This window comes from Erpetoichthys calabaricus, chromosome 2 (assembly GCF_900747795.2).
Source record: "Erpetoichthys calabaricus chromosome 2, fErpCal1.3, whole genome shotgun sequence".
Classification (NCBI taxonomy): Eukaryota; Metazoa; Chordata; class Cladistia; order Polypteriformes; family Polypteridae; genus Erpetoichthys; species Erpetoichthys calabaricus.
This window is the reverse complement of record NC_041395.2, coordinates 198,168,857-198,196,675: the sequence shown is the minus strand read 5'-3', so window position 1 is coordinate 198,196,675 and position 27,819 is coordinate 198,168,857. Positions and strand designations below refer to the sequence as shown.

Genomic DNA, 27,819 nt, shown 5'->3' with positions numbered 1-27,819 from the left:
AATAGAAATTTACTTCAAATTAAAACAAAAAATATATCACCAGTTCAGAAAGAACCATGCAGTTTTAAATGCTGCTTATTGAACATTCGCTCTCTTGACAATAAAGCTGTTTTGGTAAATGACATTATATTAAGTACAAAATCTGATCTGTGTCTTCTCACTGAAACCTGGCTTAGTAAATGTGACACTGTCCCCCTAGCTGAGGCGTCACCAGATGGCTACTCGTTCCTTCATAAGTCTAGAGATTCTGGTCGAGGAGGAGGACTTGGAATAATTCACTGCAGCAAAATGCAAATCACTTCTAAAAATTTAGGCAACTTTACATCCTATGAGGTATTCACTTCAATTTATTTGAGAAATTCCAATCTGGTTTCCGCACTGATCATAGTACATAAACGGCACTAACACGGGTTGTAAATGACATTCTGATATCCTCTGATGAAGGAAACTCCACTGTAATTATGTTGCTGGACTTAAGTGCAGCATTTAACACCATTAACCATTCTATTTTACTGCATAGGCTAGAAAATGATGTGGGGCTTACAGGCACCGTGCTCGCTTAGTTTAGTTCTTATTTATCAAATCGATTCCAAAAATGTACAGAAAGGTGTTGACAGTACTCCATCATTATACACAGAAGTTCAATATGGTGTCCCACAGGGCTCAGTACTGGGACCTTTATTGTTTTCACTTTACATGCTTCCACTGGGATCTCTCATTAGGAAACATAATGTTAATTTTCACTCGTATGCAGATGACACCCAGTTATACCTTTCATTTAAATCAAATGAAGTTTCTCCAATGTTGTCTTTAATTAGTTGTGTTAGTGAATTAAAGGAGTGGATGAATGAGAACTACTTGTCTTTAAACACAGATAAAGTTGGAGGGAATGACGCGGATCATAACAATATTTTGTCATCATTTAACTCAGTTGGAATCGCCATTAATTATACTGAATCAGCCCGCAATCTAGGAATTATCTTTGACTCTAGCATGTCATTTAAAGCGCATATTACAAAGTTATCCAAATCATGTTTCTTCCATCTTAAAAATGTTAGGAAATTAAGGCGCTTTCTAAATAAACAGGATTCTGAGGAAATAATTCATGCATTTATCTCTAGTAGGACTGACTACTGCAATGCGGTGTTCACTGGATGTTCAAACTGTTCTCTATACTGCCTCCAGTTAATCCAAAATGCGGCTGCAAGAATTATTACAAGAACAAGAAAATACGAACACATAACTCCAGTTCTTAAATCCTTACTCTGGCTCCCGGTTAAGTTTAGGGCAGATTTCAAAATCCTCCTTTTAACATGTAAAGCATTAAATGGCCAAGGTCTGGCTTACTTGTCAGAACTTATCATGACTTACATGACTTACCAGAGCACACATTAAGATCTCAAGATGCCGGTCTGCTTATGATTCCAAGGATTAATAAAATAACAATGGGAGGTCGAGCTTTTAGTTACAGGGTCCCTAAACTGTGGAATGGTCTGCCTGCTACTATAAGAGATGCCCCTTCGGTCTCAGCTTTTAAATCCCGGCTGAAGACTCACTACTTCAGTTTAGCATATCCTGACTAGAGCTGCTGATTAACCGTACAGACTGCATCTCTGTTGTTAGTCATTAGCACTAAAACATAAGTAACATGATAATTATAATTGGATACTAACCCTCACCTATTCTGTTTCTCTTCTCGGTACTCAAATGTGGCACTTGGTGCCACGGCCCACCTATCAAGTTGTTTTGCCTGCCTAAGGTAAAGTCATCCCTGATGGAGGATAGCAGTAATCATGGGAAGGAGGGGTCCTTTCATCGGATTGGCTGGCCCAGCGCTGTTTCAGCCATGGAATGGCCAAATGGGGGAGGCAGCTTGATGGATGAGGTCTCCAGGACTCTAAATATATCCAAATCTTCTTATGTGACATCATCTACTGTTAAATTCTGTTCCGTACTTCTAAAATTTTTATTTTTATACTGTATTGAGGATTTGTTCTGTTCTGTGTATTGTATTGACCCCCTTCTTTTTGACACCCACTGCACGCCCAACCTACCTGGAAAGGGGTCTCTCTTTGAACTGCCTTTCCCAAGGTTTCTCCCATTTTTCCCTACAATGTTTTTTTTGGGAGTTTTTCCCTGTCTTCTTAGAGAGTCAAAGCTGGGGGTCTGTCAAAAGGCAGGGCCTGTAAAAGCCTATTGTGGCACTTCTTGTGTGATTTTGGGCTATACAAAAATAAATTGTATTGTATTGTATTGTATTTTTATAATCATGCAGTCAAGTATTTGAATTGTGGAACCAGTGTGAGTGTAATGTTTTTTTTCATGTATTTTGGCAGAAAAGCATGTGGATGTCAGACATTCTAATATCCCTTGCCTAAAGGACTAATAAACACGAGATTTTTGCTTGATCTCCAACAGAGACCCAAATTAAATTATAAAACCCTCCAATTTTTATTGATGCCTTTCAGATTCCCTGAAGCAATGACACTGTGCCAAGTACAGTTTCGCACAAACAGCTTCCTGGCTGAAGGGGCGGTACCAGAGACGAATGTATACATGCTCGAGTTTCGGCCCACAGTCCTACTCTAATCAGTTACAGAGAGGAAAAGAAAATGAGAAGTGAGATATAAAAAGTCAAACAAAAACTCTGAATGCACGGATATACAGCATATCCCCCTTGCCCGTCCAGATGCATTTCATTCCATGCTGTGCCATTCACAACAGACAGCACCGCAGCTCTCTGAATTTCTTAATAATTTAGAGGGTTCATTGATTGAACAAATGTGGTAGGAATGGGGAAAAGTAGCTGGTGACTGCGAGTCACCTTTCTTACAGTATTAATTTGTTGGGGTTTTTTCTGTTAAACAAACTCGATTTTCTGACCATTGGTTTATTGCTCCACTCGCTCACCTTGTGCTCATCTCGTTTCTCTTCTCTTTCGTATTCTGGATGCGGCCCACACCATTTTGCTTAAACTCTGATTCGCTGCAAATCCCATCTTCACCCTATTCCGCCCCATTGCCTACTCAATCTTCGGGGCGGGACTCGGGTGCAGTTCACCACGTCCCCCGCCCCTCTCCGGTGTTTTCCGTCCCACCGCCTGCACACTGGGAGAACTGCACTGACAGAGCACCTCGAATCACGTGATGCCGGAGGCAGGCAGATCAAGGGAGCGCCCAGCCCGACGGGAACTGGGAAAGTTCATAGTTCCAGTTTCATAAGTACTGTGTTTTTGTCTCTGCGGCCCGGACAGCACGGTTGTTTGCCGAAAACTATGACAGAAAGAACACCACTCCTGCACTACCGGCTATCCTGCAGCGTTAATGAAGCCGAAGTTGCGCGTCAGGTGGCCGGCGGCTTCGAACAAGAAAGAGGGAGTCAACGGGCATCAGCCAGGCGTAGGCAAAGCGACCAGCGTGGCCCAAGGCTCACCACCTTCTTCGGGGTAGTTATCCCCACTTTGCTATCCATGTTTAGTGTCGTGGTCTTCCTTAGAATTGGTGAGTCCTTCTACTTTCGGTCGACTCGCCGTTTTAGTCACTCCCAGTCGAAAGTGAGCGCGTCCTGCTACGACCCCACAACGGCCAATCAGAGAGTAGCCGGGCGGGAATGGGACATTTGTATGAGCCTCCATTCCAAACTTCTAAGTGTCTATCGCATTGTTTAAATCTCAACCTACTATACAAAGAGGCAAATGTTCTCCCTTTCTCCATGACAGGTGAACTGCCCTGACATTCGTGTAATTAGAAGGTGAGAACTGTACTGCTTTCCTGTAAAGCAATTTTAATTTGGAAGTAGTGGAGTTGATCTCATTACAGTGGTATCAGTGGGGACTGATTATTTTCCTTTGTCCCAGTTAAGCTAAACACTTTTAATCAGTATGCTTACAGGAGGTTGAGCCCCTCTCATATAAACTCAATATATGGTTTCCTAAAGTTCCCCAGAGATTATCTGTTCTGCTCTTTAAAATCCTTTAAGAGATTCCAGAATTTTCCATGGTTTTATATTTGTAATGGTATTTTGAAAATTCTTTGTCATTCCTTTACAGACATCACTCTATTTTAGAAGCTAACTGACATGCTTCATTTTTGCCATTATCACATTAATTTTCTGTCTGCACCAGTCAGAGAAGTCTATGCTTGTTATCTAACCAGTCACCCGATCTACAAAGGTTAATATTTAAATGGTTGGAGAATGTACTAGAAGAGAGGTACTTTGTGATAAATCATGTCACTTGTCAGAGGCAGTGAGATGTAGTGGTTAGGACTTTGGACTTCAAAACCTGAGGTTGTGGGTTCAAATCCTTCTAATGACCTTGTGCTGTTGGTGCTCCAATTGGAAAAACAAAATAAATATGACCAATTGCATCTCATATGTAGCCATGGATAAATGCATCCACCAAATTAAACAAAAATGTCACTTTCATATTCATGAAATCTAACAATTGTTTTTGTGACTGCAGGGTTTGTAGTAGGCCAGGCTGGTCTCTATCAAGGGATTATTATGTTCATTGTGGCATACATCATCATCAGCATGACCGTCCTCTCTGTCTGTGCTATCTCCACAAATGGTGCTCTTGATGCTGGAGGTGCCTACTGTATCCTGTCAAAGATCACAAAAGCTTTCACAGAGAAAATGGAAAATGCTTCAGTGTACACTAAATATCTCCTTCTTGTGTCTCATTCTCCTAGCAAATTTAATTGTCCTTGCATTCACTGCATAGACTTTGTTCTTCCTGATGTAGATTTAGTCTTGCTCCTCCTCCTTTCCTACTTCACATGTCATCCTTTGGTTCTCTGCATGTGATAGAATACATCTTTATTGTGTTTCTGCATCCTTTTGCATTTGCTTGTCATCATGTCTTTAACTACTAGTCAGTTTTACCTTTCCTACTTCTCAAAGTGTACTTCCAACACTTTGTTTGTTCCCTCTTGTACTATTTCTTAGTGTGTGTGTTTTCTATACTACTAGTTTTTGTTTTTCTGTTATTTTATATTTTATCTTCTACTGAGTTGCATACATGTCACTACTGTATGCAATGCAAGGTTGACTAGTCCTGAGAAAAAATATATTGGACTTGTAGATTATAGTAGTTGTAGTGTCCACTGAGTTAAATCAAGTCTCCATTTAAATATGAAGTTAAAGTAGCACAGTTTTATTTAAATTAGATTAAATATGTTTCAGGAATTTGTAGCAGGCAACCTTCTATTGATTACTGCCTACCTTTTCTAGGTCCTGATTAAAATTTGTTTACCAGGACACTTTCTTTAACTGGACCTCGCAACACAGATATGATCAGCCGTGCACTTGGACCCGAGTTTGGAGGCAGTATTGGTATCATGTTTTTCTTTGCCAATGTGTGTGGCAGTGCCCTTTTTGTACTTGGGTTGGTCGAGTCCATCATGGACACCTTTGGAATCTCTCCAGGTGTGTGAGCTGTAGTGGTGGACACCAGTAGCCAGCAACAGACCTCTGGCCAGCCTGATGATTTTGCCCTTTCCTCCATTAGATAACATCAGTGCAGACTCCACACATGTTCTTCCCCGCAGCTACTGGTGGGAGTTACTCTATGCAACAGGAATTTTGCTGCTTTGCTTACTGGTCTGCATGGTGGGGGCCAACATCTATGCCCGGGCAACCTTCATCATCTTCCTCATTGTTATTATTGTGTTAGCCACAGTCTTCATCAGTTTCTTTGCTGTAAAGCCTACCTCTGTGCCAGTCCCCTTCAATGGATCATCAGTGTTTGCCAACTTCACTGGATTTAAACTGTCCACCCTGCAGGGCAATTTAATGCGTAAGTATCCTTGATGCTTAATTTGTCTGACAACATTGTCTTCCTGCTGAGGGCTAACTGTTCTGTTTTTACAGCCCACTATGTAGTGGACTACACCACTGGCGCCATGATGAGTTTTGCCACGGTGTTTGCAGTGATGTTTAATGGCTGTACTGGTATCATGGCCGGTTCCAACATGTCAGGTAAGACTTTTTTGTTTTTGATACATTTTTATCAACTAAACTAGTGAACCTCACAGATTTAGTGTATTTTAGTGTGTATCTTTTGCCTGACTACACTACGACAGAGACCGAGACCTTGCCAGCAAGGTGAATGTAAATGTTTGTTCTCTTTGTCAACAGGAGACCTGAAGAACCCCAGTTATTCTATCCCTCGTGGCACCATCACTGCAGTGGTATTCACTTACATCATCTACAATCTGCTTTGCATCATGGTGGCTTGTACCTGCGACAGGTGAGTGCTGCTATCCACAAGACCTGGTTGGAGATCTCTATGCAAAAAAATGCTGTCTCAGTGAATGAATTAGGCATGCTTTGATTGATGATAGCCTTAATTATTTGAGTATGAGTATAACTGGGTTTCAGAAGTAAGGCATACACAGGTGGTAGTCATTGTGGACTCCAATATGACACATAGGGCAAATAAGCTGGTGGCGAATCTAACTTGAAAAGTTTATTCTTTCAGATCTCATCCCAACAATAACATGATTGGACTTGAGATCTTGCAGCTAAGGAGGTGATTTATGTTAATCTTAGTTTAATCTTAATTTCCAATAACTATTCATTGTCTATTCTAACTGTAGTAACACTTGTCAAAGGTTTTCAAATAGTTCAAAATACAGCTACCAGAAAGGCACTCCAGCAGGTAGTATGACTCCTCGTACATCGTAGTGTTTTCATTTTAAAAGTTTTAGTGAAATTGAAAGTAAACAGTTTACACAAAAAATAAAGAAGAAAGTTGATAATACACCCAAAAAAGGAAAAAAAAGTCTGGTCTATAATGTTCTGTTTAAGGCTTAAGTGTCTAGGTTTCATTTCTTAAAGTTTCTATCTGCTATTACATACACTAGGACCTACATTTGATATATACAATACAATACAATTTATTTTTGTATAGCCCAAAATCACACAAGAAGTGCTGCAATGGGCTTTAACAGGCCCTGCCTCTTAACATCCCCCAGCCTTGACTCTCTAAGAAGACAAGGAAAAACTCCCAAAAAAAAACCTTGTAGGGAAAAATGGAAGAAACCTTGGGAAAGGCAGTTCAAAGAGAGACCCCTTTCCAGGTAGGTTGGGCGTGCAGTGGGTGTCAAAAGAAGGAGGTCAATACAATACAATACAATACAATACAATACACAGAACAGAACAAATCCTCAATACAGTATAAAATTTTTTAGAAGTACAGAGCAGAATTTAACAGTAGATTATATCACATAAGAAGATTTGGATATATTTAGAGTCCTGGAGACCTCATACATCAAGCTGCCTCCCCAATTGGCCATTCCATGGCTGAACAGCGCTGGGCCATATATGTACATAACAGTCAGAAAACTATATGCCCTTAATGCCTTACTAACAGTTTGTGTTTCTTTTTAGCTGTCTTACTTCAATATGAGCTCATATAGATGTCTTAATACTGAAATATAGCAGAGCATTAAGAAAAATCCATTCAATTCTTTGCTTATAGGGGCGAACAGAATCAAGTATTATCTATGTGAAAGCTTCATTTTTATTAAAATTAAGCAAAGCTGTAGTAAATTTACTATTATTTACTTAAAAGATTTGTTCTTAGATTTCCAGCCCCTAATTGTTTATGCAGGGATCAGAGACAATTACTACACTATAACTTAGTTTCAGATTAATTTTTGTCTCTTACCAGGTACAGATTCAATCATAAAACTCCAACACTAACCTTATGTAGTTCTACTGAAAAGGTATATATTTTGTTTTGAAAGTAAATGCACTGATGATGCCACGAATGGATGCACATGACCAGCAACAACACTGTATATTTGAACATTGTGATAAAATATTGTACAATACCCCATACCACTACACAGCCACTCACAGCCTGCAGAGTTGCTGGGTGGATTAATGGACTCATGAGTTACTTTCCCATATCCATATACTTCCATCTACAGTCTGTGATTCACCAGACAGATCCTGTAGGTCCTTTACGGTCAATTGCTGTGTTTCTTAATGAAGTACAGCTGCAGCTTCTTGGTTTTTTGCTGATATTGTTAGAACTCAGCCAAGGCATTGCATTCTAATATGTACATTTCAGCACCATTGTTGTATTCAATTGCTATTTGACTAATTGTAACCCAGCTAATCTAATACAAGATATGTCAGCCTCTACTAGCTACTTTCATCAATGGTCAATTTTCAAACAAGGACCCAATGACCTTTGTTTTTAAGTGGTAGCTCATTCTCAACGTACTAGTATTGCAACACTAGACATGAAGACTATTAGTAAGGCATGTTACAGTATGTTGTTCATGGTAACCTTCCCATTACTATGTGTTAAAAGAATCCTGAATTTTTACTTTTGGCTGCTACCTTTGTTAAATTGTATGCATACCCAATCCTTTAGTACCTGCCTACTTTTTTTAAAGAGTATTGTTGGAACAAACTCTGTCCCCTCCCAGTACCACCATTAGGCTAAGTAGGTTACATGATAATTGTGTATATACTTGTGATGCTATCAATAATTAAGAAGTTAATTTCATGAGGAATGCAGTTGCACCTAATAAAATATCCACTTTGTATAAATACAAGCACATGTAAGCTTGTGTGTGTCTGTGCAAATATGTGAGAATTTACATAATACTGCGCATATACATGCCAGTGTTGTTTGAGTTGATGTGGACAATTCTGCATAAGAAGTACTGTATGAGATTGTGTATTACACATATATGATTGAGACATGCATGTGTTTTAACATGTCTACTGATGCTCAGAGCAATGTCTGCACATGAGTAAGTACCCATATTTGCTGTGTTTGTGAATGTGTGTGAATATAATTGTGTGCATTTTAGGAGTACCATGTGGTGAAGATGAACTCTCACCGTGTCTTCATCACCAAAATGTGGAATGAATCTTCATGACTGTCAGAATGCTTGTCACAGATCCTGTCCCTTTTCTTTGTGCCATTCCATACATCAGTTTGAAATCGAAGTAATTTCAAGGCTTGATCAAACTCCTGGCCTCATTTCCTGTAGCTTCCACAGGAGGGCAGCCTAAGTCAGTCTGGAAGTGTGTGTACCTTCTAGTACTGTCTTTTTCCGAAAGCATAGTAGAAACAAGGTGCATAGCAGATGGAGAAGACTGTTTTTTATATAGATTTTTTTTATTTTATTATTATTTTTTTTTTTTTTTTTTTTTTTTTTAAACCTTCATGCTGCCATTCCTGTGGGTATCTAGGGAATCAACACAAGACGAGTGACAAATGAGAAAAGTGACAAGGGAAAGTTTACAAAAAAGTGAATAAATAATATAGGCAACATATGCTTTCCAATTTCATGGTTTAGAAGTCATCCAGAATAAATTATATGACTTAAGTTCTTTGTGTTTGTCTATAAGCCAGCCAAAAAGAGTTTTCTTCAAACACCTCACTAATTTCCTTATCACTCTGCATCTTATTGTAGACTATTCTCTCTCCTTTATTCTTTTGCAATTGAATATGTATGTGATATATACATGTAATGTACCTTGGTCCCCTACCTCCTATCGCCTGTTTCCATATTTTCTTTTCTCACAATGTCCCAGTCCCTTTATTTCTCTTACATTCCTTTCTGTTACATTGTCTCCCTCACATTCAGCACCACTGCCTTTGTCAGCTTTATAATATCTCTGTTTCAGGGCAGCAGCAGTTGAAAATGTCAAATGTTTGTAGATTTATTTTCAAATTCGCTGCCCCAGGGAGGAATTAATAAGATAACTTGATGTTTGACAGTGAATGCAGTCTTAGACCCTCCCCACCACCACTGTGACCTGGCTGCTGTTTTATCCTTTTTTTTTTTTTTTTTTTTTTTTTTTTTTTAATTCCAGCTTGTTATTACAGAAAGATGAATTAATTTATTATCCCATTTAGGATCAGGAGATATTTTGGGAGACGATTTGTGATTGTTGGCCTATCAGTAAAAGGACCTGGACCCTGTTTGAGAAGGGTAACTTTAGGGATGCACTGAAAGGGACATGTCTTTTCCCTATGACAGTTTGAGGGAACAAGGTGTTGCTTGAGGGGCTTCAGTAATTCCAGGGGTATGAAGAAGTATGCTGAATCTAGTAGCATGCACCAACATTGCTGTTTGGCACTATGAGTTTGTTTAATAATTGTGTGTAAATGACAGCATCGACCTGACTAATACTTAATGGAATTGTGACGCCAACAATTCAGAAAGCTTAACCAGGAGTGAACGTGCTTGGAGTTCTAATTTGATTTTGCCTGACTAATATAGCTTGTAGTGGACTGCCACCATCTTTCCCCCCCTCTAACCAAAATGCTTCACTTGCACCATCCATCCTTCTGAGAGTAGGAAATGGGAGATTTTTCTGAATGCGATAGCCTATTTTTATTTGTGCAAGTTGGGTAACTGTTAACATTTAATTCTTGTGTTTTTTTTTTTTTTTAAACCCTCTTCAGGCTCTTACTTCAGAATGATTACAGCTTCATGCGTGATATTAATGTGTGGCACCCAATTGTCACCATTGGGATCTACTCATCCACAATCTCGGCTGCTATGAGCAATCTGATTGGTGCATCACGTATCCTGTATGCCCTGGCACGTGATGACCTATTTGGTGAGAGAGTGGGCATTATTAAGGAAGTACTTTGGGTTTTGGGGTGGGGGGATGGTGGGACTTGTGCTTGAGGTTACGGACGTGATTAAAGCAATGTAACCTGGACATTCTGTCTACCAGACCTCCAGTAGTATGACCACATGTAGCCTTTCATAAACTGGCATTGGTAGCTCATAGTCACCTTCTGTTATTCCTTGTTCCCACTAATGTGGCTAGTATAGTGACAGAGGCTTGAGTGAAAAGGACAAGATAGCTGAATGTAGATTTTGGTGTCTCTGCTATCTCTTCATAAGCAAAAGCTTCATCTGTGCAAGTGTTTGTCCGAGAAGAAGAAGTACAGTATATCTCCATGAGCTTCACTTATTGGCGAGGAAGGAGCTCATTTCTTTAAGTAGGTACAATTTGATGAGAAAGAAAACTGCCTAAGCAGGAAGTATGTCAGTGACCAAGATGTTCACTTCTCCAGTAGCAAGTCTGTCTCTCTCATTGAGGATGTGGCTGGTTTCCCCCAGTTCTGTCTCTTGTTAAAGACAGGCTTGTATCAACAGACAATGTCTGTCTGGTCAGTGGTAAGTTTTATCTCCACAGATGCCTCTATCCTGATGAGGAAGAGACTGTACCTTTTCAGGTGGCATTTCACTGTCAAGGGCCACATGTTTTGGTAAGTGCCACACATTTTTGACTGGATGTTGCTGCAAGCCCTGCATGTTCTTCTGCGAGTGAGACCCTGAGAAGCTGTGCTGACTCGGCTCTGTCTGCGCCTCGTTACACCCATGACTCTGATTTATTTCTCTGTCTACTCGCGTGTCGTGTAAAACAAATGTCCTCTGAAATTCCAGCGCAACTCAATAAGCCATGCACCAACCAGCCTGTGCAGCTAGTGAATGACAATGGGTGCCTGGCATCCTGTTCTACAGGAGAGGTTTGAAAGCTGACATCAAGGGTCCTTGCAATTTAGGAGAAATATTGTTCACATGTGGGGTGATAGAGGGAGCTTTGAGTGATGTGATGAGTGCTTCTCTGGTTTATGAACTAGAAGGTAGTAGAGATAAGATACTTACATCTTTATTCATTTTTTTCATACAGGGAAAGTATTATCTCCTGCAACAAAGACATCAAGTAGTGGGAACCCCTGGGTGGCTGTGCTAATCTCCTGGTTCCTGGTTCAGGTGGGTACTGGCTATAGAGATATGGTTGTCTTGTTAATAATGAAAGTAACAGGATGACATGTACTAGCTTTGGACAGATTATCAGACAGCCCACATCTGAATTGGAATTATTCTTTAGGAATACGTGCAGTTTCTGTTTACATTTATGTACATGTTGATTCTCGCTAGCGTTCACTGGTTAATTTATTGATACATTTTCATATATTTAGTACTTCTTTTGTATTCATTAATAGTCACCCATGTGTTTGTCTTTATGTATACTTTTGGTCTGCTATTTAAATGCTTTCAAATTTAACTTGTGCGTATGTTGACTGTCCCCCACCTTTATGTGTGTGAATGTCTGTCTATATGCCTTCCATTTCATTTCACAGTCTTTATTAACCACTCTGTATTTGCATCTCCATACTTTTAGTCTTATCTGTATATGATCCGATTTCTATCATTGTACTCATAAGTATTCATTTTGTCTTGCCTGTGTGAGGTCTTTTATCTATGTGTTGATATACTGTACATGTAGGTATGTGTATGCTGGTATCTGTGCCAGTTCTAGTATGTATCTTGTTGGTGTGTGTCTGTTTGTGGATGGATGTGTTTATCAGTAAATGTACACTGATTTACTCCATAACTCTTTTCAGTTGGTGCTTTTCTCTGGGAAGCTCAACACAATTGCTGGCATTGTCACCATCTTTTTCCTTCTGGTTTATGCAGCTGTTGACCTGGCTTGCCTTGCACTTGAGTGGGCATCTGCCCCAAACTTCAGGTAAGTGCTGAGTAGTACGTTTTTCCCAAGCATCATATCAAATTTCATAGGACGTTTGTCAGAAATCGGACAAAATGTTATAGTGCCTCAACAGCTTTAAAGTAAGAGAAAGGCTCCTGTTTGCCCCTACTGTATCTTGTTTGAGACTAAAGGTTCACACTCTTTTTACTAGAATCCATATCACCTGTTGTTTTATGTACAGCTCCTCCAGGTGCATTTTTACCAGATCCCTGGATCACAGAAAGTAGGCCCTAGTGTGGTCTCTTTAAGACTGCAGTGGCGGCAGCCACAGCAGGTGCTATAAGTGTGCAGTGCACACGAGCTGGGCTTTTAAGTTAATTAGCCGCAATCCCAAGCCTCAGACGTGTTAATCGCGGCACTAGAGAAGAAGCTGTTTGCGTGCATTGGGTCGGCGTGCCGCTGCACATTAAGCTGAGTGCATTTCTTGTGTTGTTTAAAAGGGAGGAACACCTCTGAGGGAGCGGGAGGCGGGCAGCCTTTTATTTTCTTTAGTGCAATTTTCCCAGTCGGGTGCATTAATGATAGAGACGAATCATTTAAATGGTAATTACAAAGGCCAGGAACACTTCTAATGGATGTTTATCATTAAGTTCTATTATTGCAGAAAATTGGGGTCGTCCTGTGATTGATGACCCCATCCTAACAACTGGGACGACTCAGTTGCAATTTGAGGAATCCAGCTCCCCTTGGCCCTGCTTTCTTTCCTTTTTTTTTTTTTTTTTTTTTTTTTGCATCACTATAATTATTATTTTTCACATTTCTTCATTTCATTATTCCTCCCCATTCAGCCTCACAGCAGCAATTGCAAACCCACGCATTCATTTACAACAAAATCCATTTTTAAATGATTTCCCTTTGTTTTTCCTTTTATGTTTGCTAGTTTTTCCTTAACCCTATTGTCTAACAGCCTTTTTGAAGTGTGTCATTTTTGCCAACACAACGGTGGATGTCACTGCATTGCCATTTGGAATAACTGCTCCTAAACCCCCATTACTAACGGGTAACATTAAAAGGTGTTGAGGTCATTCTGAATCGGTATATCAGTTTTCAGGAAGCAAAACTGGAACATATTGAGATCTGTCAATATTTGACTGTCAAGAACTAAAATGTAGAACTGTAAAATATAGACTGATTATTCCTTTTAGTGGTAAAGTTACTGTCTAGTGAAACTTGACAGAATCAGACATCTAGGGAACATAGCTCTGTAATACTCAGATCTGATTGGATTAGCCTGCTTGTAGATAAAGATGCAAGGCTGTACAATTTGACAGGCTCAAAGTCCAAGGCCTTAATTTACAGAATAAAAAAATAAAAGCTCCAAGAGATGCTCACTGGTTAATGGCTAGGAGCTCAAAGTAGGTGGCAGATGTCTTCCCCAATGTATTTTTTTTTTTATTTTTTTTTTTTGCATAGCTCAACACCTAAAGACTGATAAATAAAACCTCAACATATGGTCTAAGATAGTCGCTACTGTCTCTGTTTTTAACTTCTGCTTCATTTCTGTTTGACTTTCTTTAACAGTGCTATCTTGACAACCACAGCAGCATTCCACCTCTTCCGATACTGTTTCTTCCTTCTTTCTGCAGGCCAACCTTCCGATTTTTTACCTGGCATACTTGTCTGTTAGGTATCGTGGGCTGCGTTGTCATGATGTTCCTCATCAATCCTATTTATGCCTCAGCCAGTATTGCATTCATGTTGCTTCTACTTCTCGTTATCCACTACATGTCTCCCACCAGCAGCTGGGGCTACATCAGCCAGGCTCTTATCTTCCACCAGGTAAGGTCATAGAGGTTATGTCCCAAGTTCTGGCTTGTAATCAGCAGTATAAAATTGCCCTAATTGTGTTTGACTCCCCTGAGTACTGACATATGAAAGATTATCCAGTTTTTTCCACACACAAACATTTTCTAGTTGTGTCTTGGTTTATTGAACTATTTCCTTTTGCCAGGGAAAATGTAAGCATTTGTGTATAGATACCCTGAAGCTGTTTGGTCAATAAAATATGTAGATGACGGAAAATCTAGGTTGCCATGACAAACTGATGTTCTTTAAAAGTAGTCTGGAGCTTTAGAGATAAGCTGCTAGGAGGAAAGCTTAAAAAAGTGCAGGTGATCCTTTTTTTGCTACTAACTATTTTAAAACGTTGCACCCTCAGCTGTCATTCTTTGTGAAAGGGAACTTTTTGGAAACCAAGAATCTTGACCACTAGCCCTGTGTGGGCTTGAAACCAAAGATTTCCTAACTGAGATGCCAAATTTCATTGGTTTTGAAAGTGAGAGCCCTCCATTCAAAGACCTCTTTGAACGCAGAGGGCTCCAAAGTCAAGCACTACAGTATACCGTTCTTGAAATAAGGTGACTACGATTTTTAGATTGATTCTTAGTGTCAGAAATTGAAGCACTCAGTCTTCAAACTAACTAATATGTGTTAAACTTGAAATTAGGATGCTGTCAGTTTATATACCATTTCAGTACTCTGATATACTCCAATGTTTTTAGTAAGTTTGAAGCAAACACTATTATGTTCACAGGATACTGTCATATGTCACTAGGTCTTAACTAAATAACCAACTCTCTTTTTTTGCTGCAGGTAAGGAAATATCTTCTGATGCTCGATGTACGTAAAGAGCATGTTAAGTTCTGGCGCCCACAGGTCCTGCTTATGGTGGCCAATCCCCGAAGCTGCATGGAGCTCATAAGTTTCATTAATGATATCAAGAAAAGTGGCCTGTATGTTCTGGGTCATGTGGAGCTGGGAGATCTAGGTGAGAATTAGGGTGTTAGGCAAGAAAACATGATATTTAAAACTAGAAGGTTGTAGCTGTGTACCATAGTCCAGCAGGTCCAGTAGAGCATGTCCTAACTGACCGGTCCTCTTTAATGACATGTAGCTAGGTACTATAAGTCCAGTCTGCTTAGTGGTGACTAAGATGACTCATTTATTGTGCAAAAACTAAAAAGTTTCATTCAATATAACTATGTAAATCTATGAATTAGGATGTAACCAGTCAAATTACATGTGTAGTTTTAGTAGCTGGTTCTGATTGATCCACTTCGAAATGTCCATTTTGAGTAATATACTATCCGCTTAATCAAACACCATACATTATTCTCCATGTGCTTTACTGGGAACTCAAAAGTTGCTATTTTTCTCTTTAGGCACACTGCCATCTGACCCGCTGCAGCCACTGTATGACTCTTGGCTTATGCTTGTCGATAAATTGAACATCAAGGCCTTTGTCAACCTAACACTAGCGGGGTCAGTACGGCAAGGTGTTCAGCACCTGCTCTGCATCTCTGGGCTTGGTAAGCACTTCCTGAAGTCGGTGTTCATTATCTTGGAATTTTATGACTTCTGTGGTTTTTATTCATATTTTTTTCCTTTTAGGTGGAATGAGGCCCAACACTCTAGTTCTGGGATTTTATGATGACTGCATACCACAGGAGGAACACTTGGACACCTCTTCTTCAATGGATACCAGTGTAAGTGGATTCTCTCCTGAGGATGGCGAGGAGTTACAGATGAACTTTCCCCCGCTGCGGACAACAACTGAAGGGAAGGCCTTGTCAGGCTTTGAATATGTGTCCATACTGTCTGATGCTGTCAAGATGTTAAAGAACATCATTCTGGCGCGATATTTCTCAAACTTTGACCGCAAGCTTGTCTTGGCACAGAAATCTGGCCTCTACATTGACATCTGGCCCCTGAACCTAATGAGGCCAGATAGCAGCAACTATGTGGATACATCTAGTCTCTTCCTGTTGCAGTTGGGCTGCATTCTTAACATGGTACGAACTTGGCGCCATGCCAAGCTGCGGCTGTTTTTGTGTGTTGAAGTAGGTCATGTAAACGAGGGCCCCAAAGAAAAACTCAAGCAGCTGCTAGCAAAGCTACGCATCAAAGCTTCCATTGAGATGGTACCCTGGGACTCAGTGGTGGCCCTGCATTGGCATAAGCAGCTTCCAGATGCCAACCAGGAGGAGGAGGAGGAAGAGGAAGGTGACTTTGTAAACAGCTTCCCTAGTAATGCTATGCGTATTTCAGATGAATACCTTAAGGCAGTCAATGCCTTGATCTTAGAGCACTCCTCAGCCCCAGCTGTGCGTTTTCTGTATCTACCAAGGCCACCAGCTGACACAAGCCTCTACCCCACATATTTGCACCACCTGGACCTCATGACCAGAGGTCTGGGTCCTACACTGCTTATTCACGGGCTCAGCCCTGTTACCAGCACTGATCTTTAAATACAAAAAGGGTGGAAAAGATTCTTGTTAGTTATTTTTTACTTGTCTTTTTTGTCACTGGTCAAATTTTGAGAAGAAATTATTTAATAAATGACAGTTTAAGTAAGTGATTGATGATGTCTGTTTTGTTCCAGAATCTCACCTTGATCAAACAGAGTGAGCAACAACTGCAATGTCTGCAGTGGATGGAAATGAAAGCAGAGTTGCCTGCCAACTTGGGGATCATTATATTCCTCTCACTTCCACTACGACTGATGCATTTATTTTAGCAGGGGGGTGACCTCTGGGGTCACTAATTTCCTGCGATCACTGAGCAACGTGCATCAGCCAATTCTAGTCGCTCCGCAACAGAGTCAGACTCTAGGCTGTCCAACGAGCCCAGGGCTTTTGACAGAATAGATGCTTACTGGTAATAACAGGCCTGCCATCACAGTTGAGGCTTATTGATAGGTGCTGAGCTTCTGAATGACTAATGGCTTTCTTCAATAACTAAACCCTCCCACCAGCCTACAGACTTTGTGCTCCCATCAGAGCAGAGGCTCACCAGCCAACCCAGAGGTCCTAATCATTCTGATGATCTGCAGTTAGTTCAGTCAGTCATCCTAATGGAATAGAGTGCAGACCGTATGATGTTAGCAATATGAAGTGTGGGCATGGGACCAGTCTTACCAAAACACTAAAGGTTGCACACTAATTGTTGTTAACAGTGGATTAAGGGTCAGGTGATGGGTAACACCACTGCCCCACAATTCCAGCAGGCTGAATTTGAATCCTGTTTAAATCAAGTTCTCACTGGGACTGCTCTTAAACTTTCTCTGGATGCTTAAGAATCACTAATTAATTTAAAATGTATATCTTTGAGATATTGGAGTAATACTAAACTGCCTTGGCATGGGATTTTGTGTGTGTCCTCTTATGGTTAGGGTATCCAAGTCAAGTGCTAATAGGACCTTGTGACTCAGAACTGTTCTTTTGGGTTTGGAGAAAAGGACTGGTGGTTTACCAGTAATCCCAGTTCTCCCACAAAACTTGAGGCTAGTCCATAACACCAAGATTAAGTGGTAATCATTACAGATATTTTCATTCAGTATTATTTAGGACAAATGGTAGTTATGTAAGATTGTTCTGCAGCTTCACCTGTTGTAGCAGCCTAACTGGCTACCAGCCATGGACATGCAGGGTCTTGAGTAGGTATGGTAAAGGGATGCTGTCTTAAAACTTGTTGAAGCATTTTCTGACTAGATGTACAACCTCAGAAAGACTGGCCTTGTTTGATTTTAAAGCAAATGCAGTTGTAACACTTGGAACTCCCGACATGTCAAACAAAGCCAAAATATGTGATCCCAGTGAAAATACCCACTGGGCTGATAAGAAGATCTTAGTTACTACAGTTGCTGTTAAGTCATTGGAGAGAGTAGCATCATAGTGTGGCTGAACTCTTCTGCAGGTTGATCTGCAGGCAGTTGCCAGCAGGTGTGGAAGTAAAGAAAAATTTGGGACTGTGAAATGTAACTCTAAATCAAAATTTGGAGCAATTGTATGCTGTAGTCCAAGGAAAATCAATTGTAACAGTGCACTTGTGGGCAGATCTTAGAGTCAAGCATATCTGAAGGGTGAGAGCTTATATTCTTATTTAAAAAAAAAAAAAACTTCTACCCCTGCCATCCATCTGATTAACATTCAATCTACACATCATGCTCTCTCTGTGTGGCCCACATCTCTATTACACGCACTGCTCCTCAGAGAAAGGCAACGCTCCACGACTGCATGCCAAGTGTGACTATGAAGGCAAGAAATTAGGCAATTAACAGCAGAGCGTGACCCTGAGCGAGCGCAATAATTACCCTGAGGCCCCTGGCATAGCTACGCACTGATGAGGGATGACTGCCATCACTCTGACATTCAGGCAAACTTAAAGATGTGGGGGCAACACTGCCACAACTCACAGCTCCTTCTCTTTGTAGTTTGATGCTGTTGACTTTTAGTATTCTGTAACTTTAATCTAAAGATATCTAATTTTGTCAAATTTCAGCAGCTGAATTTTGTCCTTTTTTTATCCTGAATATTTGCTTCATAGGATTTTGGATGCTGTCACATTCCAGAATAAATCAGATTGATCCAAAGAAGTCATATCATGTAATTTTCTAACCTGCTTAATCCAGGCCAGAGTTGTGTGGAGTGCTGGAGCCTATCTCACCTAGCACAGGACAAAAGGCAGGGACAGGCCCAGGATAGGGAGCCAGGGCAAACACAAACACACACACTAGGGTCAATTTAGCATCACCAATTCAACTAACCTGTATGCCCTTGGACTGTGGTAGGAAACCGGAGCACCCCAGAGGAAACCACGCAGACGGGGAGAACATGTAAAAGCCATACGTGAAGGACCCGGGATGTGAACCCTGGTCTCCTTACTGCGAGGCAGCTGCTCTACCACTGCACCACCCCTTGATCCAAAGGAGCGCAATCAAGTAATCCTTCCCAGATTTCAGTATCCTGCAGCTTTATAACTTGGAGCCTAACTTTGCCCTTTTCTACCATCCTGCAGTTTTCTTCCCCTTGAGTCTGATCAGCTTACATCTCTTTAGTCAATCACATCAGATCTTTTTAACCTTACTTTCCTGAGGCCTGACCCAGTCCTTACTCACTAGCAGTCAACTTCTATCTACTTGCAGAACAATAAAGGTTTATTATGTCTGGTTTCACCTCCAGCTCAGTAACGTACAACTTCACCTTACTCAAGCCCAGTTCTATCAGTTCTCACAGTGTCATCTTCCTGGACCCTGATTCTGCCAGACGGCATGCCCTGTCAACTTTTCTTTATTACCCAGCTAGTTGCCAAGACTATTTCAGTTATTAGTGGTCGTACATATTGACCAGCTTTTCGATGATAGGGAAAAGTAAACACCAAGTCAGAAAAGTTAACAACCCTTGGGATATTGATAGCTGCATTTAAGTTGTTTCATTGGAAGTTTATATTGTGAAATCACAGACTGGCAGCCTTTCTATCCTGAGGCATTTAAATGCTGGAAAAGTGCACAACAGTTTTCTAGATAGAACATTTTTAATACTATTCTTATATGCCTGAGTTTCCAAAATTTTGGTGTCAACTAAGCTAAGGATCTTTCCTCACTTTAGTTTCAATTAAATTTTTCTTTGCCTCTTCTCTTGAAGTACTACCTAAAATTTTCAGAGCATCTTTCCTATTATTTTTGTACAAAGACACACGGCAGTCTGTCTGCTTCCACAAAAAAATGTTATGTTCATTTTTTTACATGAAAGTTAGATTTTCTTGCCTTATTTCCATCTGTAGCAGAATTACAGAAACAAAAACTGGAAACACAAAAGGAAATTTTGTGATTCATAACCATAAACCCATGAAAAGATCTTTCTACTCATAACCCTGAATACCTCAAAGAAAGCTTTTAGTTTGATGTCCGCTGTGTAAAACTTTTCAAAGTAAGCAAGAATGTTGAATAGTAAGTCATAAAGCTTACTCAACTGGTTTAACTAGCCTACTTGGTAATGCACTTGGACCTGGCGGCTAAGGATTTATTTTTTTCTTAATTGTCTCCCAATAGGTCATTTCGTTTGACCTAGGCACCACTTTTCTTGAGCCATATAGCACCTGACAAAACACTCTCACTGCCATTGCCTGGCCAAGAATCCAAGCTTCTTCACCCCAAAGTCAAGCCACACCAAGTTGATCCTGCTGCCAGTATCCCTGCTAGACCAACGTCGATGTATTTACTGCTAAAAGTCTTGCATTGGACTAAAAGGCTGCCTCTCTGGCACTAAAGCAATTAAGCAGCAAAATAAAATGAAAGTAGCGGGCCAGTCCCGCCGGAGGGGGCGAAGCTAATACTGCATCTCCCTTGGGAGCTGTGCTCCCTTTAATTACTTTGATTTAATCACCCGCCTCAGAGGAAAAAGCCTTTTGTGTGAAACAATGGGGCTTTGACAGAGGGCAGAGTGCCTCAGTCTGCCAGTTTCTCTTTTAGACAGAGAGGTCGGCACCTCCTGCATTGTCACACTCATCAAGCAGAGAGGCCACGCAGGTGAGGGGACAGGAACACGGGGACATGAGACTCCAAAATGGAATAATCTGGCAAGATCAGGAATTGCATGCTGCAGTATTTCAAGTGGGGATCAAGAGGGAGAGTGCAAATTGTGCACAGGAATATTAATTTACTGAATGGTGGCGGAGATCCAGACATGAATATTCTAGGGTCAGCGACTCCATTCTGGAAAATCTGAAGGCATGCTTCAGGCTGGAATATGTCAAGTGGAAGGTGGGCAGCTCTTGTACTTTGGCACGTTAGCAGGCTGCCGATCAAAGCCTCAGTATTGATATCTTGTCATGAGGCTTGTTGAACTCAGCTAATGGCCAGCAGCCCCACCACTGAGTCACTAATTGCATTCTTTTATTAGGAAATGTTCCTTCAGCCGCTGCCAGAAAGATAGCATCAGAGGGGCATCAAGACAACAGTTTGTAGTGGTCAGATCTAATAGCCAGATCTAACAGGGTCATTCACCACATCAAATGGGCTCAAATGAGGACTTCAAAACAGGCGTGCAGATCTCAGTGGAGGTGTTTTCTCAGTATCAGGTAGATAGCTCTTTGTTACCTTAAACATTTAATTATAGAATTTTGGGTACGAGCTTCACACTCTTTCCTGCTTTCAGTGTCTTAGACATCTAAACATTTCCACACATCTAGACATTTCCAAACCTTTCTAGACTTATTAAGATCTTAGCTCTTTAAGGTCTTGTCTCCATGAAACAATTTCTGAATACAAAATAAATAAGTCTGGAGTGTAACCCTCACACCAGAGCCTCAATCAGAGATCCATTACACTTACTGGTAGAAACAGAAATATGCAAGAATACCTGTGTTCTGGAAGACTAAGCCACACATAGACATTGTTATCAGTAGGTTTCAGGTCCTGTGAGTCCAATATTTGCTTAATCGCTCCATTTATTAGTTACTACAGTGGTGAGGGGCAACATTCTCAGTCTCAAAGACCTCAGAATTCTACTGTTCTGCCAAGACAGAAAAAACAGCAGGCCGAAAGGCTCAAATGATGAAACAGAGGATGACAAGGAATTCCAGAAACAAAAAATACATTGGGGTCATAAGCCAAAATATAATGAATATTACATAAGCATATCTGAATTCTAAACTTGCCAAAGCCTTAAATTCAAAACACAACTAATATGGTACCCTTAATCTGAGTAATCTAGGCTTTCAGGGCGTAGAGGCAAACATTTTTACAGGGATATCACTCTTCTCTTTACCCAAACAACTTTGTGAGTCCTGTTTACTTGATTTGTCCGTTACAACAAAAGCAGACTCAGCACAAATTTCCAGAAATCTGTGGACTCCAACCATTCCTGCCCTTGAAGACTTAAGGTGCTCCACATAATTACAGAAGGCTAAAGAAGGCCAATTACCCTCAGCTGAAGTCATCAGATCTTTGTGGGTCTCATTCAAACCTGTCATCTAATATTTAACTCAGCTCCCTCCGGTTACATGGCACTTGATGAATTCTATGATTCCCACTTTTTCTAGTTTGCAAAGAATTCAAGTCCCACTTACAACTGTTATGACCTTGAAGGTTACACTAATACCTTTTTGTTTTTCCAACACATTGAAGACAACACTCACTCCCAGTATTTGTTAACTTGTTGTTTCTTCACCTTTCTCTTATCCGTGACCATTGTCATGTTTCAGTCTGTTTACCCCTCTGGCTGGGTTTTTATTGTTTATTTTTGTGCCATTTTCTATGTTAATGATGATCTTTTTGATTGTGGGCAACATTCTTTGTTTTTGATCACGTCTATAGGTTGTCTGTGTTATGTTCTATGTGTTTTGTGGGTGGCCCCCCAAGACGCAGGGCTACCTGACAGTCACCACTAGGAACTGCCCTCTGCCCTATAAATCAGGAGGGTTTTCCCCTGTTCCTGGCAGTTCATTTTGAACATGCCAGAGAGGGGTGAGTTGCTTGAGTTTTACTCTGTTTATTGTTATTACTGGATTTTTGACCTTTTGCTGTTTTTTGTTTGTTTGTTTATTTGTTTTAACCTCATTTCTGTATTTCTGTATCAGGACCTTGTTCTCCTGGATTTCCTTTTGTTTTTGTGAACTCCATTTTGCCTTTTGTGTTCTACAGAGCTTGTTTTTGGACAGATCATTTTTGTGAAAATAAGCCTTTTTATTTTATAAATATTCTGTGTTGTCCTTATATTTAGCCTGGCTTTGACAGTATATACCCTTTATGTAGACATTATTGGAAGTATTTGGGATTCCTAAGCAACAACAGCCATGAAGGTCATACTCACACTAGTTTTCCATGGTTTCAAGCACTGCATTGACCCTAGATATACATGACATCATGGGTGTATCTCAGGTTGTATCTCATTAAGTGTCCATGCACTTATTAGTAGTACTCCTTTCACTGATCTATGACACTGAAGGTACCGCTCACACCACGTATTTATGGCATTGAGGTTACCTCTTTCTCCACCTATCCATTGCCTTTTGGGTACCTCTCACTCCCATTACTAAATGTAGTGAAGCTTGTGAGTTCCCAAGCATGTAAGTTCTAAAAAGTTCAAAAAATGCCCTCTAGAGGGGAGAAATCCTGTCAAAAACCCAGGCTAGTAACACAAATGGCCACATAGAATCTTTTCAAATAAAATATTTGTTATTGAAAAGCTCTGTAGAACCAAACATTAGCTCACAGGAGCACAAAGGCACAATAAAGACAAACCAAAGCAAATCAAGTCCCAATACAAGATCCAAGGTGAAGTCAAAAACAGAGCACAGGTTCAAAATATCTAGAAAATCACAAAGCACAGAAAAATCTCAGTAACCACTCTTCAACTCCAGAGCACATTCAGATAAACCACAAGGAAATGTGTGTTGCCCCCATCTTTATAGGGCTGAGGGCGGTCCCATGCAGTTATAGAAAGATGACCCTGCCTTTTGGGGGACCACTCACAAATTTAAGAGCCACATAACAAATGCATGAATATTTTTTTCATTCTATTTCATTTTCCAACCAGAAAGCAGAGCAGGATCATGGGAGGTGCTGGAGCCTAAACCAGATAGCATAGGGCGTAAGGCAGGAACAAACCTTGAACAGTGTGCCAGTCCATCACTGGACAAGCACACACACAACACACACACACCCACACTCACGGCAAACACACATAGGGGCCAATTCAGTGTGGCCAATTCACATTCTTTGAGCCATGGGAGAAAACTGGAGAACCCAGAGGAAACCCATGAAGAGAACATGCAGACTCGATACAGAGAGGACCCAGGACATGAACTCTGGTGGCATTAAAGTGGATATATAAAAAACAAAGTATAATGCAAAACATATACACAAGCATTAGTAACATAAACAAAGGAATCACAATTAAACAAGAAAGACATACAAATAATATTTGAACCACAGCCTGGTGAGAATCCTGGCTGAAATACAACACCCATGACCTTGTAAATTATACATACTCTCGTGATATACAGAATTGTTATCATGCCAGTTTTTGATTACCTTAAAGGCTGCATTCACACTAAATGTTAGTGACTTCAAGGGTCATTGTCAATGAATGTGCCCATCACATTCATATCAATTACCCATGACCATATGCAAAATAGTTATCCATGACCTAAAGGTCACTCTCTTTATCTATGAACTTGTTGGTCAAGTTTATGCCTGTTCTCAATGAACTTGTCATTCGCACTCGCACCAGTTACTAATGACCCTCAAATATTGTATTCACACTGTTCATCAATATACCAAAGGCCTCACTTACACCTTTATATAAACATATTGGTCACACTCACACTAAATACCTATTACCTCAACTACTGTAGTCACACTAGTTACTCATAACTTCTCACTCCCTGCCATTATTCATGAATGTGTTGGCCATATTCACTTAAATGGTTCATGATCTTAAAGGACACCTTCATGCAAGTTATTCGTGTCAATGATCACCCAACTAATTTCATGACCTTGAATGTTGCAACCATTCCATCTGTTCATAATTACTTTCAGAATTATACTTTCTCCATTTAGTTCTTGGTGGTTCCTATTAATTATAGGTCTTAAGAATCATGTGGATTCAGCTTGCCCCATCCTTAAATGAACTCTTTAGATCCCACCAAATTCATTGGTATATAACCTCAAAGACTGTGCTCTGTTTGGTTTTCTTTAACTTTGCAGATACTCAAATACCTCTGAGAGCTCTTATTATCCAGGACTAGGGTAGATCCACCCCATCCATTTATCCAGACTGCTAGACATCATATTGAGGACTTTGAGGCCCTTGCCATTTATTGCCTTGACAACACTTTTCATTCACTGATGCTGGCATTACTCCCCCCTCCAGTCCGAGATTTTGAGTTTCACTCATTCCAATTATCCAAGATCCTAATGGTCACCTTCCTAAATATATTTCAGGATATTTTGGTGAGTGTCCATTAACCTAAAGGACCTCTTGGGCTCCATTACTTTAAGGTCCTTAATGACCACTTTCACCCCTATCATGTGGTCTAGTATCTGTCATGCTTCAAGCTGATAATTTTTTCTGGGTCTTCTATTTTTGAGATGCAATCTGATTCTGAAAATGTTTTACATATATAAAGGTAAGAAGGAAGCTGAACAGCGGGCAGCGCAACAGGATAGATGAGAGCTGTCCTCCAAGTGACCCCTCTGCTTATGAGCCATAAATCTGAAGCATGTTGGCCGCCTCCCACCAGACGCTAATGGAGACAAAGAGATGGGCTACAATGAGCCGTCCATCAAGTGCTCCTAAACAGCACGTGAAATATTCCTGCAGTCAAGGTCCTTTAAGGCCTTAGCAGTTGGAAATAATTAAGACATTTACTTTTGTACAGAGGTGGTGCTGTGGCTAGCACTGTAGCCTCACTGCTGCAGAGACCTGGGTTCATATCTTAGCCTAGGTCTTGCCTAGGTGGGGTTTCAATGTTCTACCTATGTTTTCATGGCATTTCATTTCAAACACCTGTGTTGTAGGTTACTCGGCAGTTCTAAATTGATTAATTGTCTGTGAAGGTGTGCCCTTGCACCCAGTGCTGCCAGAATAGACACCACCTCCCCACAACTCTGAAATAGATAAGTGAGTTAGGAAAAGGACAGGCATTTGAATGTAATTTTGAATGTAAAAACTGAAGCCATTTCCACTGACTCATCAGGATGCTTCATCATCATTCATGTTCAGTTTTTGGTTTGCCGCCAGTCAAGTAAGTGGTTAGAGGTCTGGAACCCTTTATGGCATTTCAGTATATTTGAGTGTGGGCTTCATGAGGTTAACCATACTAACAGATGTGGTATAACCTAATGCCCCTAATGCTCAGCAAGTGGGAATGTGATCTCAATGGGCACACTATGGAGCAGTAACTTACATGCTGGTAGTGGTTCAAAGGAACATTAGATTGCTCTTGTTCTTTGGCAGTGGGCACTGGTTTATGTTTTAGGTGTGGCATGTGAACACTTTAGTACACTGCACCCAGTTGCAGTGGGTGAATACAGTAATCAGTAGAACCCCAGAATTACTGAAGCATACCTGTTGTTCCTGGCTGATGGCTCTTCATGATGATGGGTAGGATGCAGCCCATACAACAAAGTGGCACAACAGTATAACCCAGTTGAAAGGAGGCAAGCATCAGGTTCCCATTACTGGTGTGCCCCCACACCACAGAAAATTCACCCAGAAATTTCTTCCCCAAAACAAATTCCTCACTGCTGCGTCCTCTGTGCAGGAATGACCGTGTTTCCATGGGAACCGGCCAGGTGTCAGGGTGACAAACGATGCAGCATATATTTTGTGAGAAAGTTATGAGAATGAAAAAAAGAAAATCCATATTTATTTAAAGAATGCGCCAACCTGGGATGCATCGCTGCCATTCAGGGTCTTTTTTTTTTTTTTTTTGTATCACAGCCTGAAAGTTGAGTCCATTAACCCCTATGGGGTCAGAGGTTGTCTAATCTTTGGTCCTCACACGACAAAATGCAGGATTCAAATTATAGCATGGCCATACCCACTCCTGTGCAAACCAAGTAAGGTGCCAGCAGAACTCATGCCAGCAGCTCCCATATGTTGAGGCTCGCCTATTCTCTTACACGCATGATTGCAGTGCCATTTCCATTCTGATTCACTCAATTTACGACTTTATTTAACAGTGGGCTCTCTTGTGAGTCAGCAGCAAGAATCTAAAGCAAAGAGACTGTGAGAATGTAGTTTGGCATGATAGCACCCCACATATTATTTTACAGTAAGTGGTCCAAGTTGGTGAGGCATTGGAAATCTGCCATGATTTTCTTTACATTGCACTTTTCAAGAACAGGATGTAAGAATATCAAAAAGGAAGCTGCGGGGTGACTAATATCAAGACAGAGATTGAGCAAAGGGAGAAATGCGTCTTCTGAGGATTGGAATGGGTGGACATCATAAGAATGAATGAGCCATACCCAGTGTAGGGCATTAACCTCCGAAATCTAGGGAAGTGGGACAGCATGAAGGCTTGAAGTAAACACAGGTGCATGCCCATCCAGGAATCTTCTTTCATTCGTTTTTATTGCAATCCATGACGCATTCTGCGCCCTCACGTCAAGCTGCCCACTACCCCCTCTTGCTGAGCAGCCGACTGGCCCTCTCACAGGCAGACACCCACTTCCGGCTTTTGATAAACATGTCATTCCAGGAGCTGCTGACAGGCTGACACATTCCTGATTACCTTCCAGCAAGTGATGAGGCGGCCCCCCGCTAGGTCGGTGTGGGAATGATTGCGCCACAGCAGATCAGACTTCGGAAATGAAGATCTGGCAGGGGGTCCCACAGGGAACACAATGAATGGAAAAATCAAAGTGTGATTGGAATTAGGATCAAAACACCAAAGTGTGCGCCCCTTCTAGTGTGTTTAACTCATTACATGCTGTTGGACACAAGAGGCTAGCATGCAAGGTAAAACTGGTATGATCTCTTG

The 27,819-nt window shown here is 40.8% G+C and overlaps 1 protein-coding gene across 7 annotated transcripts in view; it reads left to right on the top strand.

Annotated features, from left to right (window-relative positions):
* The window catches only part of zgc:153039 (uncharacterized protein LOC767698 homolog), a 110,416-nt gene extending 93,514 nt beyond the window's left edge, over positions 1-16,902 (top strand). Inside the window, exons 1-13 of one of the 7 annotated variants that reach the window (XM_051923051.1) lie at positions 2,873-3,398; positions 4,463-4,597; positions 5,290-5,427; positions 5,510-5,797; positions 5,872-5,979; positions 6,139-6,250; positions 10,442-10,599; positions 11,686-11,768; positions 12,404-12,528; positions 14,136-14,333; positions 15,147-15,316; positions 15,711-15,857; positions 15,940-16,902. In XM_051923051.1, the coding sequence (XP_051779011.1) occupies positions 3,275-3,398; positions 4,463-4,597; positions 5,290-5,427; positions 5,510-5,797; positions 5,872-5,979; positions 6,139-6,250; positions 10,442-10,599; positions 11,686-11,768; positions 12,404-12,528; positions 14,136-14,333; positions 15,147-15,316; positions 15,711-15,857; positions 15,940-16,796 (2,643 nt within the window). In that variant the 5' untranslated portion in view covers positions 2,873-3,274 and the 3' untranslated portion in view covers positions 16,797-16,902. Of the gene's footprint in view, positions 1-2,872; positions 3,501-4,462; positions 4,598-5,232; positions 5,428-5,509; positions 5,798-5,871; positions 5,980-6,138; positions 6,251-10,441; positions 10,600-11,685; positions 11,769-12,403; positions 12,529-14,135; positions 14,334-15,146; positions 15,317-15,710; positions 15,858-15,939 lie in introns of those variants that run through there. The other 6 variants (XM_051923050.1, XM_051923052.1, XM_051923056.1 and 3 more) reach the window with 6 other exon arrangements.
* Positions 16,903-27,819: the final 10,917 nt, after the last annotated feature.